The sequence below is a fragment of the Sinohyriopsis cumingii genome, chromosome 15 (genome assembly GCF_028554795.1).
Source record: "Sinohyriopsis cumingii isolate HCF-2022 chromosome 15, ASM2855479v2, whole genome shotgun sequence".
NCBI lineage: Eukaryota > Metazoa > Mollusca > Bivalvia > Unionida > Unionidae > Sinohyriopsis > Sinohyriopsis cumingii.
Genome location: NC_142975.1, coordinates 7,459,680 through 7,476,927, shown reverse-complemented (window position 1 = coordinate 7,476,927; position 17,248 = coordinate 7,459,680). Strand labels below are relative to the sequence as shown.

Sequence of the window (17,248 nt, the reverse complement as noted above, 5' to 3'; positions counted from 1 at the left end):
TGAATTTAGCACGGAAGAATCTGTTTGGTCATGAGCTGAATACAAATACATGTACCATACTTTACTTTAGCAATGCAAATATTGTAGGTCACTGTGATAGTTAGTTGTAAGGTTGGATTACTAACAGAAATGCATCCAGTTGTCAAGTTTCATGATCAGAACATAAATGGCACCCAATTAAGGACACAACATTTTAACATAGTCACTGAAGCATGAAATATAGGCCCAAGAGACCTCTTTTTGCAATAATGGTGTAGTACATATCTAGCTGCATTTGTTTATGATTCTAAGAGGGACTGTATGCAAATAGCATGCCATAAACTTCTTAGGTCATATTAAAAAATCAAAAACTTAACCAAAGCCAGTAAACAATCAACATTGATTAGCTTCTTATGTAGTAAGGATGTGGCACTAGAAGAGACATATATAATCATTTGTTTCATTACTCTAGCATAAGAAATGCCTGAGAAATAAATACCAAACTTGAACATTAAAGTTGGTGAATCGTAAACTATAGCCTATAATACAAAATAGCATATTTGGTCATGAGCTAAATGCAAAATATTACCTAAATATAAAATTTTCAAATTGAAAACTTTCAATGTTAGCATAAATATATTTCACAATAAATAATGGTTACAATGCACTGATGTTCATTAAAGTTTTCTAGAAGAATTCTAATTGTTGACTGTTGGACAGGCAGGATTACTGTAAGGTACATCATGTAATCATCAAATTGGCCTGTTTGCTAGCAACATTAGCAGGTGCTGGTTGGAGAAGTACTAGTATTAAATAAGCAATATTCAGGACTTTTTCAATAATAAGACCAGGTGGCCAGCCTAAAAAAAGGGTCAAAAAGTGGCGGTTATGGGCTAATTATTCGACAAGATATCCTAAGTAAATCTTTGCCAGACTTAAAAACAGATGGGGGACAGACATGTCATCTCAAGATTATCTCTTACTCTCTGTCAAACGTTCAAGGTACATCAAGTTATTTACAATGGACAAACAGTGACAAACATAAAACAGGATATGTTGAAATAATACTTTATTATTTGAGATAAAATATGAAATAAATACACAGACTGCTCAAATCTGGTCCTGAGGCCAATCTTGTCCTAAGGCCAATGTTACCAACAATAATCCCCATCTTGGATTTAAATTGGTTATTAAATGCATTTAAAATAATGACAGTATTTGCTTCTAAGCAGAATTCAACAGCAAAATTACACAGACCAATTTCTGTCACAAAATGCTCTGCCATGCAGAGTTAGTTATATCAGTTTTGTTAGGAGCAAAGAGTAGAACAAAATTATCTGACAGCAGATCAAGGTCTACATTGCTTGTAGTGGGACTGGGCTTATACGGGAGTATATATGGTACATCTCAAGGTTGTCACAGAAATATAAGAATAGAAGTTTCTATTTTGTTTTGTGGTTAAAATAAATTTGTATTTTAGTAAGACTTGTCCACAACTAATTTTATTCACATACTTTGTTCTAAATGTTAATTAATGTAGAACTGCATTTTCCTTCTCTATTTATAACCCAAGAAGAACATCAATAATTCCACTGATTTTATCTTATGTACTGTAGCAATTAATCCACTGATCCATTTTCACAACTATTTAATTAGGGGTCCTGGGATGAGGTAGGTGAGAAACTTACAATCCATCTCTTTGCTGCATTTTTTTCTCTCTAATATTCTGCTCCTTCAGAATTCGGATGACCCAAATCATCCAATAAAATAATATGTCAAGAAAGAAATCACAAGTACTGCAGCTCTAAAGTCAAATCCCAGGCTTACCCCCCCAACACACACATCAACCTAAAGAGAAATGAATGGATGTAATATGTCGATACATCCAGGTCCTTGTATGTAGGACAATATGACTCGTTACATGGTTTACTTTTGTGATTTAATTAAAAATTACTTAAATATTACAATCTGGAAATATGTGGATAAACAGCAATGATGGAAATTTATAAGTGTTTTAAAAGGACAATGCTTCATTGTTCTGATAACTATGAAAAACAGGAAATATGAAAAAAATATGAAATCACAGAAAGTATATTACTATATGGACTGTCTGAATATACAAAGAATTGCTCACACAATCCATACATGTCACACAATCCATACATCAAGCCATATTTTCAGAAGTACTCACAAAATGTAGTACATGATATTTCCATAAACGAATGAAGTAAAATCTAAACAACACAAGGTCTTGATCCATGACAATGGGGAGGTACAGTTACTGTATTGCTCTGCACCAAGGCAAGGAGTACATTACTTTTGGAATGATTTTAAGCTGCTTAAAGGTATATGAATGAACTCAAAATCCATATAAGCAAAGACACTTGATTGGTAGAAGTGACAAACCAACTTACTGGTACAGCATTACATTATTTTAACAGCAGTTTCAGTTAGGTAAGAAGGCATCAATCACAGTCTGACACACCAACTTCCTGCTAGTCAGCACTAAAAAAAGTCTCCCAGCTGTGTAGAAGAGGACCAGTCCAGAATCAAACTGTTAGATATTTATGAGACTGTCTGAAGTCAGTTGATATTGGAATTTAAAAAAGTCTAATTTATCATGATTCTTATTATGATTCGATTTACCCTATATAAAAATGCCACTAACTTAAACTTTTGTGCAAAGGAGGCAATTTCTGATGGCAATAACTTGTCCAATTAGAGGTATCACACACCTATTTTATTTCATTTTATGTTGTTATATAATACATATTTTTTTAATTAAAATCCTGTCACATACCAGTCTGATGATAAAGTGAAAGAGTAGAAAAACTATCTACCAATATGAAGCAATTTGCATCATATGCTTCAAACAAATTACCTGGCCCATCTCTTGCCACCTGCCCATAAATACATTTTGTACAAAATTTCTTTCTGTTCAAACCATACTGGGCCCCAAGTGACCATGTGGTCTAAAGCACTCTCCATTACAGATCACTGCCATCTCACCTCTGTCTATCTAGGTTCGAATCTCAGGTTTGGCCAATGTGGGTACATGTCAGTAGCTTCTTGTGGGTCGGTGGTTCTTTCCGGGGTTTTCCTGGATTCTTCCACCACCATTTATACTGGCCACATCAGAGTCTATTTTAAATAGTAGTACTGACATTAAGAAACAACACTGTAACAGAGATCCAAAGCTAACACTGTAGCGAACACCAAAAACTAACACTTAGGAATTTTTCCTGCCAAAAAGATGCTACATCATCATCACTGAGTGAACTTAATGTGAAAATGTAAATTCCACATGTGATATTAGATCAGGGTGTCTGTTGTTCTTTCTACTGATTGATCCTAACAAACTGCATAGACCAAGATTTGCCAGCACACCCACAGACCTTCAACCTTGCCAATGTTTAGAGTAGCTGAACAGTTCATGTGTACTTCTACTTCAATAAACAAAACATTTTCTCTACCATATGAGTCACATGTAATAAATATCTAGGTGACTTGGCTTTTGCAAGAGTGGCAACATTTGGTAATGTAAAATATTGTGTTAATTACCTGAAAACTGACATTGTGTCGTGTTACACCACTTGTGTCATGTTACACCATTTTCATCATTTATTTATATGAGCTTTCTCAAATTTTCTGTAGATGTTTCTTCTAATGAAGTTGATTGTATATGATATGAAAACAGTTCATTAAGGTCTCATTAATTTATTTTATCGTTATCCACATTTTAATGGCACATCTGCATTACAAATTCTGTACTGAAAGGTCAAGATCCTTCATCAGATTTTGTCAGATTTGTTTCAAATAAAGTTGTTTGATTTGTTTGAGGAATATTCTGAGATAAAGTAATTGTTTGATTTGTTTGAGGAATATTTTGAGATAAAGTTGTTTGATTTGTTTGTGGAATATTTTGAGATAAAGTTGTTTGAGGAATATTTTGAGATAAAGTTGTTTGATTTGTTTGAGGAATATTTTGAGATAAAGTTGTTTGAGGAATATTTTGAGATAAAGTTGTTTGATTGTTTAAAAGGTTCTACATTTACATTATCTATACAAAATTTTAAAGCCCTTTTTTATCCCTTCTGTCTAATTATGTTAAAATGTGTTACCAATTTACAAGAAATAACTTAATAGTTTTAGTAACAATAGATGGTAGTTGATAACAGATCAGGATTACAAATCTGAAAGACCTTCATCCCAGAATGTCCTGTGCCAAATTCACTTGAAACTGGTCTAATAGGTTTTGGAAAAATTAAAATAACACATGCTGAAAGTGATGATGGACAACACAGATGGATGTGTAGACATGCCACAAGCTCACTTGGTCTTTCATTTAGATCAGGTAAAGTCTAGAAATAGATAAAAAGATGAAGCAGAAAATGACCATAATAACAACCACTTTGTAAGGTATATCATACCCATCAAATAAAAAAAAATTTCTTCTCCATGTCCATATATACATGTACATGCTTTATGATGAGTTGATGTAAATGAAAACTATACAGACCAACATCTGCCATGACAGCATGATGCATGAGCAGACCTTGATATATGCAGGTTTTCTTTTAGGACTAATCAGTAGAACAAAGCACAGACCCTGCTCATCCGGCAGATTATGGGATAGGAAATCTAGGTCTATGTTTGTACTTAGACCTGATTTATCAGCGACACAGAATGTATATGAAGTAAAGGACCTCATTGCATGGAACAGCTCATGTAGGACATTTCCGAAAACATATTTCCATGTACAGATGAAAACTGTCACTCTTGATATTCATTTAACCAATAATGTAATAGAAGGCTAACCAATAAATATTTAATGCATTCCATTAACAAGAACAATAGTGCAATTTGTCTTGTCAATCAACTATCAAAGTGTATTTTATTGTCATGTACACAACTTTAGAAACTCATGAAATTTCATATATTTCTTGCTAAGACTTGTAGAGGATAACAGGAGGCCTATGTGGGGCCTGAGATTGCTCACCTAGCTGACATCTGCCTATATAGCCAACTGCAAGAAATTGTATCCAATATTGAATATGCTATGAAAACCACTGCTGCATCTTCATCTCTGTTTAATGGCACATTAGCATCATTTTTTAAATTAGGGGCCATCCATTTAGTATGTACACAAAAATCTGACAAAGCTTGACCCCCTATACACATGTGTACCTTTTTAACCCAACCCCCCCGCATACGTAAACTTGACAAACACACACACTCCAAATCCTACAGAATGGCCTATCTTTAATCCATGCAAAAGCGATCAAGGATTAATAATATTAACAAGTTTAACAAAACAGATAGTCCACCAACATTGAATGTCTGGCTGCATCAAAGAAATAAGCTGCATAACTTTAAAAAGTTTATTATGTGTCTGCTAAAATTCAAATGCAGACTGAACCCAGTTGAACAGGTTACATATTAGACAAATTATTATTGAGGTTTCACCCCTCCCATTTTCTATACGTATGTACATTATCAGTAGAAACCCCCATATGCAAGCGTATGCATTTGGGTTAATCATCCTCCCCCCTCCAAGCATACATACTAAATGGACGGCCCCAAATGAATGGCAAAATAGCATCATTTGTCCAATAATGAATCACACAGTAGCATTTGCCCAATAATGAATGGCACAATAGCATTTATTGGTCTTGTCCAATAATAAATGGCACAGTAGCATTATTTGTCCAAAAATGAATAGCACAGTAGCATTTGCCCAATAATGAATGGCACAATAGCATTATTTGTCTTTTCTAATAATGAATGTCACAGTAGTATTTTTTGTCCAATAATGAATGGCACAATAGCATTATTTGTACAAAAATGAATGGCACAATAGCATTATTTGTCCAATAATTAATAGCACAGTAGCATTTGCCCAATAATGAATGGCACAATAGCATTATTTGTCCAAAAATGAATAGCACAGTAGCATTTGCCCAATAATGAATGGCACAATAGCATTATTTGTCTTTTCCAATAATGAATGGCACTATAGCATTATTTGTCCAATAATAAATGGTACTATAGCATTATTTGTCCAATAATAAATGGCACTATAGCATTATTTGTCCAATAATGAAAGGTACTATAGCATTATTTGTCCAATAATAAATAGCACAATAATGAAAGGTCCTTATGCCATAATGCTTTCTGTCAAACTTTGTCAAATTCTGTTTTGCATTGTTTTTAAATAAAAAGATAAAATCATTTAAATATTTTTTGTAGTAAGGATAACCATATTTGACCATATTTCACAGTGGATTGACATCATTTACAGCTTAAAAGAAGTCTTTTGAAGCATGCTTTGTCAAATTTGAATACATTCGGTTTTTGAGAAGTCAATTAAAGGTTGTTCAGTTCTTAGTAATGGCAGCCATTTTTATTGGGAGATTGGTGTCAGTTGTATGAAACTGAGAGCCTTCCATCCAGTATTCTATCAGTCAACTTCAGTCAAGCAAGTTGTCAAAAGTCATATTAAAAGTATATGTATGTATTTCTAATAACTGTGGTTGCATTTTAAAGTCGATTAGCAAATGTGAAACTTTAAAGATCTCAGTGCAAGTATGTTTTGGTCAGAATCTGCTAAGCAGTTTTAAATAATTCATTCACAAGTTTTTTTTTTTTTTTTTTTTTTTTTTAGTAAAGGCAGCCATACTTGATGGCATGTAAGCATCACTTGTATAAATCTGAATAACCTTCATGCCAGAATACTTCCTGTCAAAGTCAGCCAATGTGGGTATGTGAGAAAAATTGCCAGTAGCTTCTCGTGGGTCAGTAGTTCTTTCCGGGAGTTTCCCCTGGTTCTTCCTTCACCATTAATACTGGCCGCCATGTATAGCCTATTGTGTGCTGAAAAATGGCGTTAAACCTCACAACAACCAACTAGCCAACCATCCTGTCAACATTGGTCAAAAATCATTTGAGCTGTTTTTGAGAAGCTGATTTACATGATTGTCTATTTTGGTGAAAAGGGGCCATATTTGATAGCAGATTGTCATCATCAGCACAAACTTCACATATCTTGATGCAAGGATGCTATCAGACAAATCTGGTAAAATTCTGCCGAGTACATTTTTAAATGTTGATTAAATGGTTTTCAATTAGTCAGTTTAAGGATTTTCTATTTTTACTAGTGGCAGCCATATCTGAGAGCAAATCAGCAAAATTGCTATAAAATTAAAAGCCCTTCAGGCAAAAATGCATTTGTTGGTCAAATTTGTCATGGCAACCATGTTTGATTGTGGATCAGCATAATTTGTACCAATTTGAAAGAACTCTGTATGGCTTGTATGGAAAGGTGGCATTACACTGCCACATGATAAAAACAATTCCAAAATGTCCATGCAAGGCCATTTTTTCCCTTCAAATTTAGTGAAATTCTACTGAGTGATTTTTGCTAAGTCAGTTAGAAACTTTCCTATATGCAGTATAGTGGCAAATTTTGATGATGAATCAACATCATTTGTGCAAACTAAAAACACCTGATTTTTTTGTCCTGACAGCTATAGCAGAAAGAACTTCATGCCACAATGGTCTCTGCAAAGTTTTTTTGAAACTGGTCCAATGTTTCTTGAAAAACTGAAAACAGACAATGTTAACTGACCTGTGATGGCCAATGCATTCTATAGCATACCAGTCATTTGCCCTGATGGCCATTTGAGAAGCCTGCAACTATAAAGACTGTTCCTAAATGACCAATATATATGCATCCTTAACCTAAACTGAAATATATCTGAAAGTGATAGATTGATGTGAATGTACCAAACTGTTAAATTTGACAAGATTATGAGAGTAGAGTAATTTATTGTCATTTTTTCAATCTGGTATAATTCAAACGTAAACAGACTGTTCTTGACTGTCAACTGTAAGAGATACAAAGTTTTGATTTCAGTGTACACACTATAAGCTGATCAATATTTTCATGGAAAATGTTAGCACACAAAATGTTATGGTAAATTACTCTACGAGTTGGCCTGTGCGATTGTCTCTAAGGTATGTACTATGTACCATGGCTTTTGTTAAAATATAACAAGTTATTCAAAGCAATGAAATTTCATATTTTTATTTCAAATTCTTTTATCAATAAACAAAGGTTGGGTTCTAACTGCTTTAATGGAAGAAAAAAAATGGTTTCTATTCCAGTGAAATTATGCAATGGGACATGTGCAACTGAATTTTACCCATATTTTCAAATGAAACTGAAGCTATTAAAATTATTCACTAATCAGATTACAGCTCTCCACACAATGACAACAAACAACACAATGACAATGGCTAAATGAAAGGAAAAGAATGGTTTGTAGACATTACGTCAGAGAATTCATATTGTCTCATGTCCTCATTATTATGTACCATATATACTCACATACAAGTTGAGTCAAACTACGATTAACAGACCCTGATTTGCCATCAGATCAGGGTCTATGTTGTTTTCCTACTTATTGCTCCTAACAAACTGCATAGACCCAGGTATGATGACATTTTATTTGACAAAAGAACTGCAGTTTGCAGCTCTATTTGACTTGTAAGCATGTACTGTAATTAAATGTATAAAAAAAACTTGAATTATCCTTCATACTGACCCGTCAATCATGATGCCATAGAAATGTAAGACAATATTAGTAACCATAAATGATATAAAGGTAAAATTTACGACATGTTAATAAGGTGCACATTCATCAACAACAGGTATCACACCTGAAATTGGGATATATATATGTATATATGAAAGGAAATTTCATAAAGTGATAGTTTGCTTCAGATGTTAAATACATTTTTGTCACAAAGTCACAGTATCATAATTACTGTAGACAGTTTTTATGAGTAATCCTTGGCACATGAGAGCTGTAGGTGAAATAAAAATGTTGTGCTAGTTGCAGAATTCTACGATAGTATTACTTTGACCATCTCTATGGTCAAATAAATGAAGGTCTACATTATTAATCTGAACTTGTCCGATACAGCCCTTGAATCCCATGTAATATTCTGGAGGCAAACCCCATGGCATATCAGCTTTGCCACCTGCAATAAACAAAAACATTTAAAATTAAATACAGTCAACTGTAAACTGAGGAACTTTTCTAATGAAACCAAAGATGGACATTCAGGGGCCATAACTCCTCTAAATGATGGCATGGGGAGCTGGAAATCCAATATATTTAAGGTCTCATCAGTACAAGTAACATCCCATGTAAATATATGAAATATGAAATAAAGATATGAAGTATCAAATAAGAATATGGTTCTGCAGCTATGCTGAATGCAAAACATAAAGCACCCATGGCACCATTACCTGCAAAAAGTCATACATGCCAAATCATCTGAACAATACTGAATCTTGAAAGATACTGGTCCTAAACTATGTTCGGTTCCATTAAAATCTGATAATATCAACATTTCAAAACATTTTGAGCCATTTTTTTTCTCCCTGGAACTGAAAAACTTTTTTTACATGTGCACAAATACATCCAATGCTGATTGGCGACATCCGTGGGTCAAATGATTTCATTTGAAAGCTGGAACACAAGATTTGAAGTCATCACCATTGTAAACATAAAAAACCAACACCATAATATGTTGTATTGTCTTCAGCCCATGTTCAACCTTTAAATGATTTCATGTGACCACCATTATTCATATTTTTATCTAATGTATGCTTTTCTTCTCAGATCTGCTTAAAAAAATGTGGGCCTGCCTCTCTTCATTCCATCTTGAATCAATTTGTGTGCCATGTGTAGATGTTAAAATAAAATAAAATAGAGACAAATGGTCATAAATATATTAATATTGTTATAAAGGATATACAATATATAAATTTTAAAAAAACCAACAATTTATACAATTTTATATAGTGCATTGACATTAAGTCCATTAGGATACAAAGTATCTAACTTATGAATCCAATAAGTTTCTTTTATGAGTCGATTCATGTCACCATGCACAATATCTATTGGCATGAAAGAAAAATCGAGTAGAGAGTGATTGTTGGTGCTAAAGTGTGTTGAACTATTAGAAAAAAACGGGATCTCCATAATTTTTTTTATGAAAACGATGATTATTAATACTCTAGGAAACTTGTTGAAGTGTTAGTCCACATTCTACATTTTTTTTACAGGTCATCAAATAAATCACATCAGTTGATATGCAGTTAGTGTTATCATGTAGAGAAAATACTGCTTTTGTATTAGTGCTACTGAAAGAAGTACTTTCTCTTATGTTTGCACATTGAGAGCACTGGTGTCTGTTACATTTTGATGAAAAAAATTGTCTTTTTTAATTTTCTGTCTGTTTAGTTTTAATTAGAAAATCTTGCAAATTGTTGGGTCTTCTATAAGCGAGAATTGGTTTATTTTTGTAAAGTGATTTCATGCTGGTTTTATTTGATAACTTTAGGAGACTAATATTTATTAATTATATGACCAAAATATAATCCTTCATTACCTAATACAGGTAACATACACCGGTGCTCTCGATGTGCAAACATACAATAAAGTACTTTAAGACCAAGCACTTTTAAGTTATATTATATGTTGTGTCAGTTTTGAGCTGGAAATTTTATTTCTTCAAATTATTGAATTTAAGTGATTATTTTCTCTGGAAATATAAAAGTGCTCTGATAAAATTCTTGGTTAGAGACATTCACTGGAATTTATAGTGAATTCAAACCTGTAGTTATATTACTGTGATGAATAAAAGACTCTTGACACATCAATACTTTATAAGCTACCACAAGAACATCTTCACTTTCAGTTCTTGGATTTATTCTGGACTTTTACTGAATTTTATTCAGGACTTTAAATTACTAGGACTTGTGTCTGTAATTCTTTTTTCTCATTTTCAATTGTATTTTCGGGAAATAAATTATTTGTTGAATTTTACAAAGTTGGTTGTCTTTCACTCTTTTCTGTTACTTATTTTAAGAGCATAGACTCGTAACACTGATAAATACCTATCCACAAGATGCCTTCTGTATCAAGCTGTGTAGCTCCATTATCAGAGTCTCCTACAATGGGTTTTTCCTGGTCCACCTGTAGGGAGCCGTGCCTCTTTTCCCTGTAGAATAGAACAATAATTTGAATCACTGAAGATATGATTCAATACAGTTAAATAATATTTGCAGTAATTTATTTAATAAAGAATGTTATTCTTTCAAGCCTTTGGAATTACTACTTTTGTAAAAACTTGTAAGATAAAATCTTTAATGATACATTTAATTCCCTCTATTTATAGCATAACATAAAGATGTTTCAGATGTATAGAGGATAAATGGAAAGTCTGCAAAAAATTCAGAAGACATCAAGTTTAAATTCCTGAGGAACTTAGAGAAGACTTGAAAAATATCATTCCATTTATTCTGAAATAAGATGCCATAGAATGTATTTATTGACCTGAGGAAAAAAATGTTATCAAGATTTTAACATTTTCACATGTCCATATGAAAAGGTATTTAGTAATTTGTCAAAAATGGAGAAAGGAATGATACACAAAGTTTCTTTGATTCACTTTACATCTACATGCCAAATGCTATCAGAATATGGTAGTGTTTATCAAGCTAAGCTGATTACACCATGACAGCATGTGATGGTCTGGAATTCATCTCATTTGAAACAGAATACAGTAATCCGATGCAAATTTTGGTCCATGGAAATTATACATGCACTAGTAATTACAATACAACTTCCCATTTTATTATATATTTATTAGCCATGATTTTCTCATCACATGATTGAATACTTTTGTTTACAATGTTTCTTTTTTTCACATTCACACTTTTGTATCAAAAAAAACAAAATACATTGAAGCTCAATTAATTATTAAAAAAACACCTCTTTCAAAGTTTTCTAAAAATCATGACCGTGAAATAGGTAACAATTAGAAATACTTTGCTGAGCATCTAAATATCAAATGAGCAGAACTAGTAATATTTCCTGGAAAAGTTTTATATTAACTTCCTTTTCTTAATGTTTCACTTCTCAGTTAAGCAAAGTTTGAATGGCAACATTTTTCACGTCTAAATGATACATTTTTTGGATGGGATATCATCTGTGTTTATTATCAAAGAAATGTGAGTTTCCTTTTTTACATTCTCGCACTATGTTTCAAGGACAAATGAAATGTACATGTTGGGAGTTTCAAGGACAAATGAAATGTACATGTTGGGAGTTTCAAGGACAAATGAAATGTACATGTTGGGAGTTTCAAGTACAAATGAAATGTACATGTTGGCAGTTTCAGCCATATTTATTTCAGAAACTTTGTCCAGTGGAATTGTACAGACAGGCACCGGATTTGGGATTTTTGTTTTTGATCTTTCAATAAGTATTTGTCATGAATACTAACATGGTATTGTTGTTGATCATATTTTAGTATGCATGATTACCACCATGGCATTGTTTTGGATTATCTTCAAGGCAGTATTTGTCATGACTATCACCATGGCATTGTTTTGGATTATCTTCAAGGCAGTATTTGTCATGACTACCACCATGACATTGTTTTGGATTATCTTCAAAGGCAGTATTTGTCATGATTACCACCATGGCATTGTTTTGGATTATCTTCAAGGCAGTATTTGTCATGATTACCACCATGGCATTGTTTTGGATTATCTTCAAGGCAGTATTTGTCATGACTATCACCATGGCATTGTTTTGGATTATCTTCCAGGCAGTATTTGTCATGACTACCACCATGACATTGTTTTGGATTATCTTCAAAGGCAGTATTTGTCATGATTACCACCATGGCATTGTTTTGGATTATCTTCCAGGCAGTATTTGTCATGACTACCACCATGGCATTGTTTTGGATTATCTTCAAGACAGTATTTGTCATGACTACCACCATGGCATTGTTTTGGATTATCTTCCAGGCAGTATTTGTCATGACTACCACCATGGCATTGTTTTGGATTATCTTCAAGACAGTATTTGTCATGACTACCACCATGGCATTGTTTTGGATTATCTTCAAGGCAGTATTTGTCATGATTACCACCATGGCATTGTTTTGGATTATCTTCCAGGCAGTATTTGTCATGACTACCACCATGGCATTGTTTTGGATTATCTTCAAGGCAGTATTTGTCATGACTACCACCATGGCATTGTTTTGGATTATCTTCAAGGCAGTATTTGTCATGACTACCACCATGGCATTATTTTGGATTATCTTCAAGGCAGTATTTGTCATGACTACCACCATGGCATTGTTTTGGATTATCTTCAAGACAGTATTTGTCATGACTACCACCATGGCATTGTTTTGGATTCTTCCAGGCAGTATTTGTCATGACTACCACCATGGCATTATTTTGGATTATCTTCAAGGCAGTATTTGTCATGACTACCACCATGGCATTGTTTTGGATTATCTTCAAGACAGTATTTGTCATGACTACCACCATGGCATTGTTTTGGATTATCTTCCAGGCAGTATTTGTCATGATTACCACCATGGCATTGTTTTGGATTATCTTCCAGGCAGTATTTGTCATGACTACCACCATGGCATTGTTTTGGATTATCTTCAAGGCAGTATTTGTCATGATTACCACCATGGCATTGTTTTGGATTATCTTCCAGGCAGTATTTGTCATGACTACCACCATGGCATTGTTTTGGATTATCTTCAAGGCAGTATTTGTCATGACTACCAACATGGCATTGTTTTGGATTATCTTCAAGGCAGTATTTGTCATGACTACCACCATGGCATTGTTTTGGATTATCTTCAAGGCAGTATTTGTCATGATTACCACCATGGCATTGTTTTGGATTATCTTCCAGGCAGTATTTGTCATGACTACCACCATGGCATTGTTTTGGATTATCTTCAAGGCATTATTTGTCATGACTACCAACATGGCATTGTTTTGGATTATCTTCAAGGCAGTATTTGTCATGATTACCACCATGGCATTGTTTTGGATTATCTTCAAGGCAGTATTTGTCATGATTACCACCATGGCATTGTTTTGGATTATCTTCCAGGCAGTATTTGTCATGACTACCACCATGGCATTGTTTTGGATTATCTTCAAGGCAGCATTTGTCATGACTACCACCATGGCATTGTTTTGGATTATCTTCAAGGCAGCATTTGTCATGACTACCACCATGGCATTGTTTTGGATTATCTTCAAGGCAGTATTTGTCATGATTATTTGTCATGATTCAATAACCTCCTTCTTTAGTTTCATTTAATGCAATGTTTCCTATTTAACCAAGATAACTGTTCTTAGTGACTGTAGTTAGAATTTTTTTTAAACCCCAGAATTTCAAACAAGATGGTTTCAAATTCCTAATATGTCTAAATTTCTTAGATTAGTTTCTACAAAATTTGCTAATTGTTACAAACATTTCTCAACATCAGGCATGCTATGTGATTCAAGACATTTCTCAACGTCAGGCATGCTATGTGATTCCAGACATTTCTCAACATCAGACATGCTGTGTCATTCCAATCTTTTCTCAACATCAGGCATGCTGTGTGATTCCAATCTTTTCTCAACATCAGGCACTCTGTGTGATTCCAATCTTTTCTCAACATCAGGCACTCTGTGTGATTCCAAACATTTCTCAACATCAGGCATGCTGTGTCATTCCAAACTTATCTCAACATCATGCATGCTGTGTGATTCCAATCTTTTCTCAACATCAGGCATGCTGTGTGATTCAAAACATTTCTCAACATCAGGCATGCTGTGTCATTCCAAACTTATCTCAACATCAGACATGCTGTGTCATTCCAATCTTTTCTCAACATCATGCATGCTGTGTGATTCCAATCTTTTCTCAACATCAGGCATGCTGTGTGATTCCAAACATTTCTCAACATCAGGCATGCTGTGTGATTCAAAACATTTCTCAACATCAGGCATGCTGTGTCATTCCAAACATTTCTCAACATCAGGCATGCTGTGTGATTCAAAACATTTCTCCACATCAGGCATGCTGTGTCATTCCAAACTTATCTCAACATCATGCATGCTGTGTGATTCAAAACATTTCTCAACATCAGGCATGCTGTGTCATTCAAAACATTTCTCAACATCAGGCACTCTGTGTGATTTCAAACATTTCTCAACATCAGGCATGCTGTGTCATTCCAAACATTTCTCAACATCAGGCATGCTATGTGATTCCAAACATTTCTCAACATCAGGCATGCTACGTTATTCCAAACATTTCTCAACATCAGGCTTGCTGTATGATTCCAAACATTTCTCAACATTAGGCATACTGTGTGATTCAAAACAGTTCTCAACATCAGTCATGCTGTGTGATTCCAAACATTTCTCAACATCAGGCATGCTATGTTATTCCAAACATTTCTCAACATCAGGCACTCTGTGTGATTTCAAACATTTCTCAACATCAGGCATGCTATGTTATTCCAAACATTTCTCAACATCAGGCACTCTGTGTGATTTCAAACATTTCTCAACATCAGGCATGCTGTGTGATTTCAAACATTTCTCAACATCAGGCATGCTGTGTGATTCCAAACATTTCTCAACATCAGGCATGCTGTGTGATTCCAAACATTTCTCAACATCAGGCATACTGTGTGATTGAAAACATTTCTCAACATCAGGCATGCTATGTTATTCCAAACATTTCTCAACATCAGGCACTCTGTGTGATTTCAAACATTTCTCAACATCAGGCACTCTGTGTGATTTCAAACATTTCTCAACATCAGGCATGCTGTGTGATTTCAAACATTTCTCAACATCAGGCACTCTGTGTGATTTCAAACATTTCTCAACATCAGGCATGCTGTGTCATTCCAAACTTATCTCAACATCATGCATGCTGTGTGATTCAAAACATTTCTCAACATCAGGCATGCTGTGTCATTCCAAACATTTCTCAACATCAGGCATGCTGTGTCATTCCAAACATTTCTCAACATCAGGTATGCTGTGTCATTCCAAACATTTCTCAATATCAGGCACTCTGTGTGATTTCAAACATTTCTCAACATCAGGCATGCTGTGTGATTCCAAACATTTCTCAACATCAGGCATGCTGTGTGATTCAGGAAAAGGTGACTATGTAGAACAATTCCTTGAGAATGAAAATTGGTTCTGAGAGTCATTTTTAAGCCAAAACTGACACCAATGTCTGAATGTTTCAAGCCAAAATATGGGGGCAACGGTACAAATTGCTTGGGTCATTAACTAGGCAGCTCACCATTCTACTGCAAATGTACTGATTACCTCTTTCCAACCTCAACCTGATATGACACGAGGCATGTTTGCCCTTAATGATACCCAAGCCATATCATAACCTAGCCTTATGTATGAACCCATTTGGATCACCTTTATTCTTTGGGGGCAAAAGGGAAGACATTAAGCGGCAAGCAGCCCAGAGACTGCTCCTCGAACTCACCTCACAAACCCACAACGGCTTTTAGGACCAATCTGCCTATGCCACAGAAGAGGTGTGTGAGATGGACCCGGGACAAGACTTCTCTTCCATCAAATCTTGAGTTAAAATCCCAGCCTAATTGCAGGAGGCATTTAAAATCCATGCCTATTTACAGGAGGCAATACCATGCCCAATTTAAGAGGCAACCTTACAATAGAGGCAAAACACAAAGTTTCTCCACTTCCAAGTTTCATAACTCAGGATGCTGACCTACCAAACGCACTGCTGCAGAAGGCCCACCAGTGGGCACCAAATTCCTGCAATTCCAGTCTCATCAAATCTCTTCAATTCCAGTCTCACTCACCAAATCGCTGCAATTCCAGTCTCACTCAATCACCCTATTTCCTCAGAATGAATGGTTAATCCAAGTCATTTTGTAAGGGCTTTGGATTTCATTTACTGAACTTTCTCTTCTTTTGTCCTTTTTGCTCTTCATGGAGGCACGGTCAGATCAGGAGAGGGATGCTTTTCTACAACAGGAGATATGGTAGGTAATTATAAAACAGGCAATGAAGATTGTGCAAAACCACAATCTCCAGGTTTTATTTTAGGCTTCTTCTTATCCAGAAGGTAAATTGATGCCAATCATCAACACAACTGGCATTAACCAATAAAATTTCTTTGATTTGCATAATGTGACTTGGTTTATCATTTAAAATCCTATTCTTTGGTTTAAACATTAACCCCTGGATGTTTACCAAAGTCATGGATTGCATAGTCACTCTGTTAAACTCGACTTCATCTACAGAAACTGTAACATACCTGCACAGCAACCTCCTGAAACTTAACTTATGGTAAGTTCTATTCTC

At 34.6% G+C, this 17,248-nt stretch overlaps 1 protein-coding gene across 6 annotated transcripts in view; it reads right to left on the bottom strand.

The window, feature by feature from the left end:
- Positions 1-1,031: 1,031 nt before the first annotated feature.
- Positions 1,032-17,248, bottom strand: part of LOC149781218 (agrin-like) — a 454,787-nt gene continuing 438,570 nt past the window's right edge. For all 6 annotated transcript variants that reach the window (XM_089935296.1, XM_089935300.1, XM_089935297.1 and 3 more), the window contains 2 exons: positions 10,952-11,055; positions 1,032-9,024 (listed from right to left, as the gene is read on the bottom strand). In XM_089935296.1, the coding sequence (XP_089791422.1) occupies positions 8,873-9,024; positions 10,952-11,055 (256 nt within the window). In that variant the 3' untranslated portion in view covers positions 1,032-8,872. The remainder of the gene's footprint in view (positions 9,025-10,951; positions 11,056-17,248) is intronic.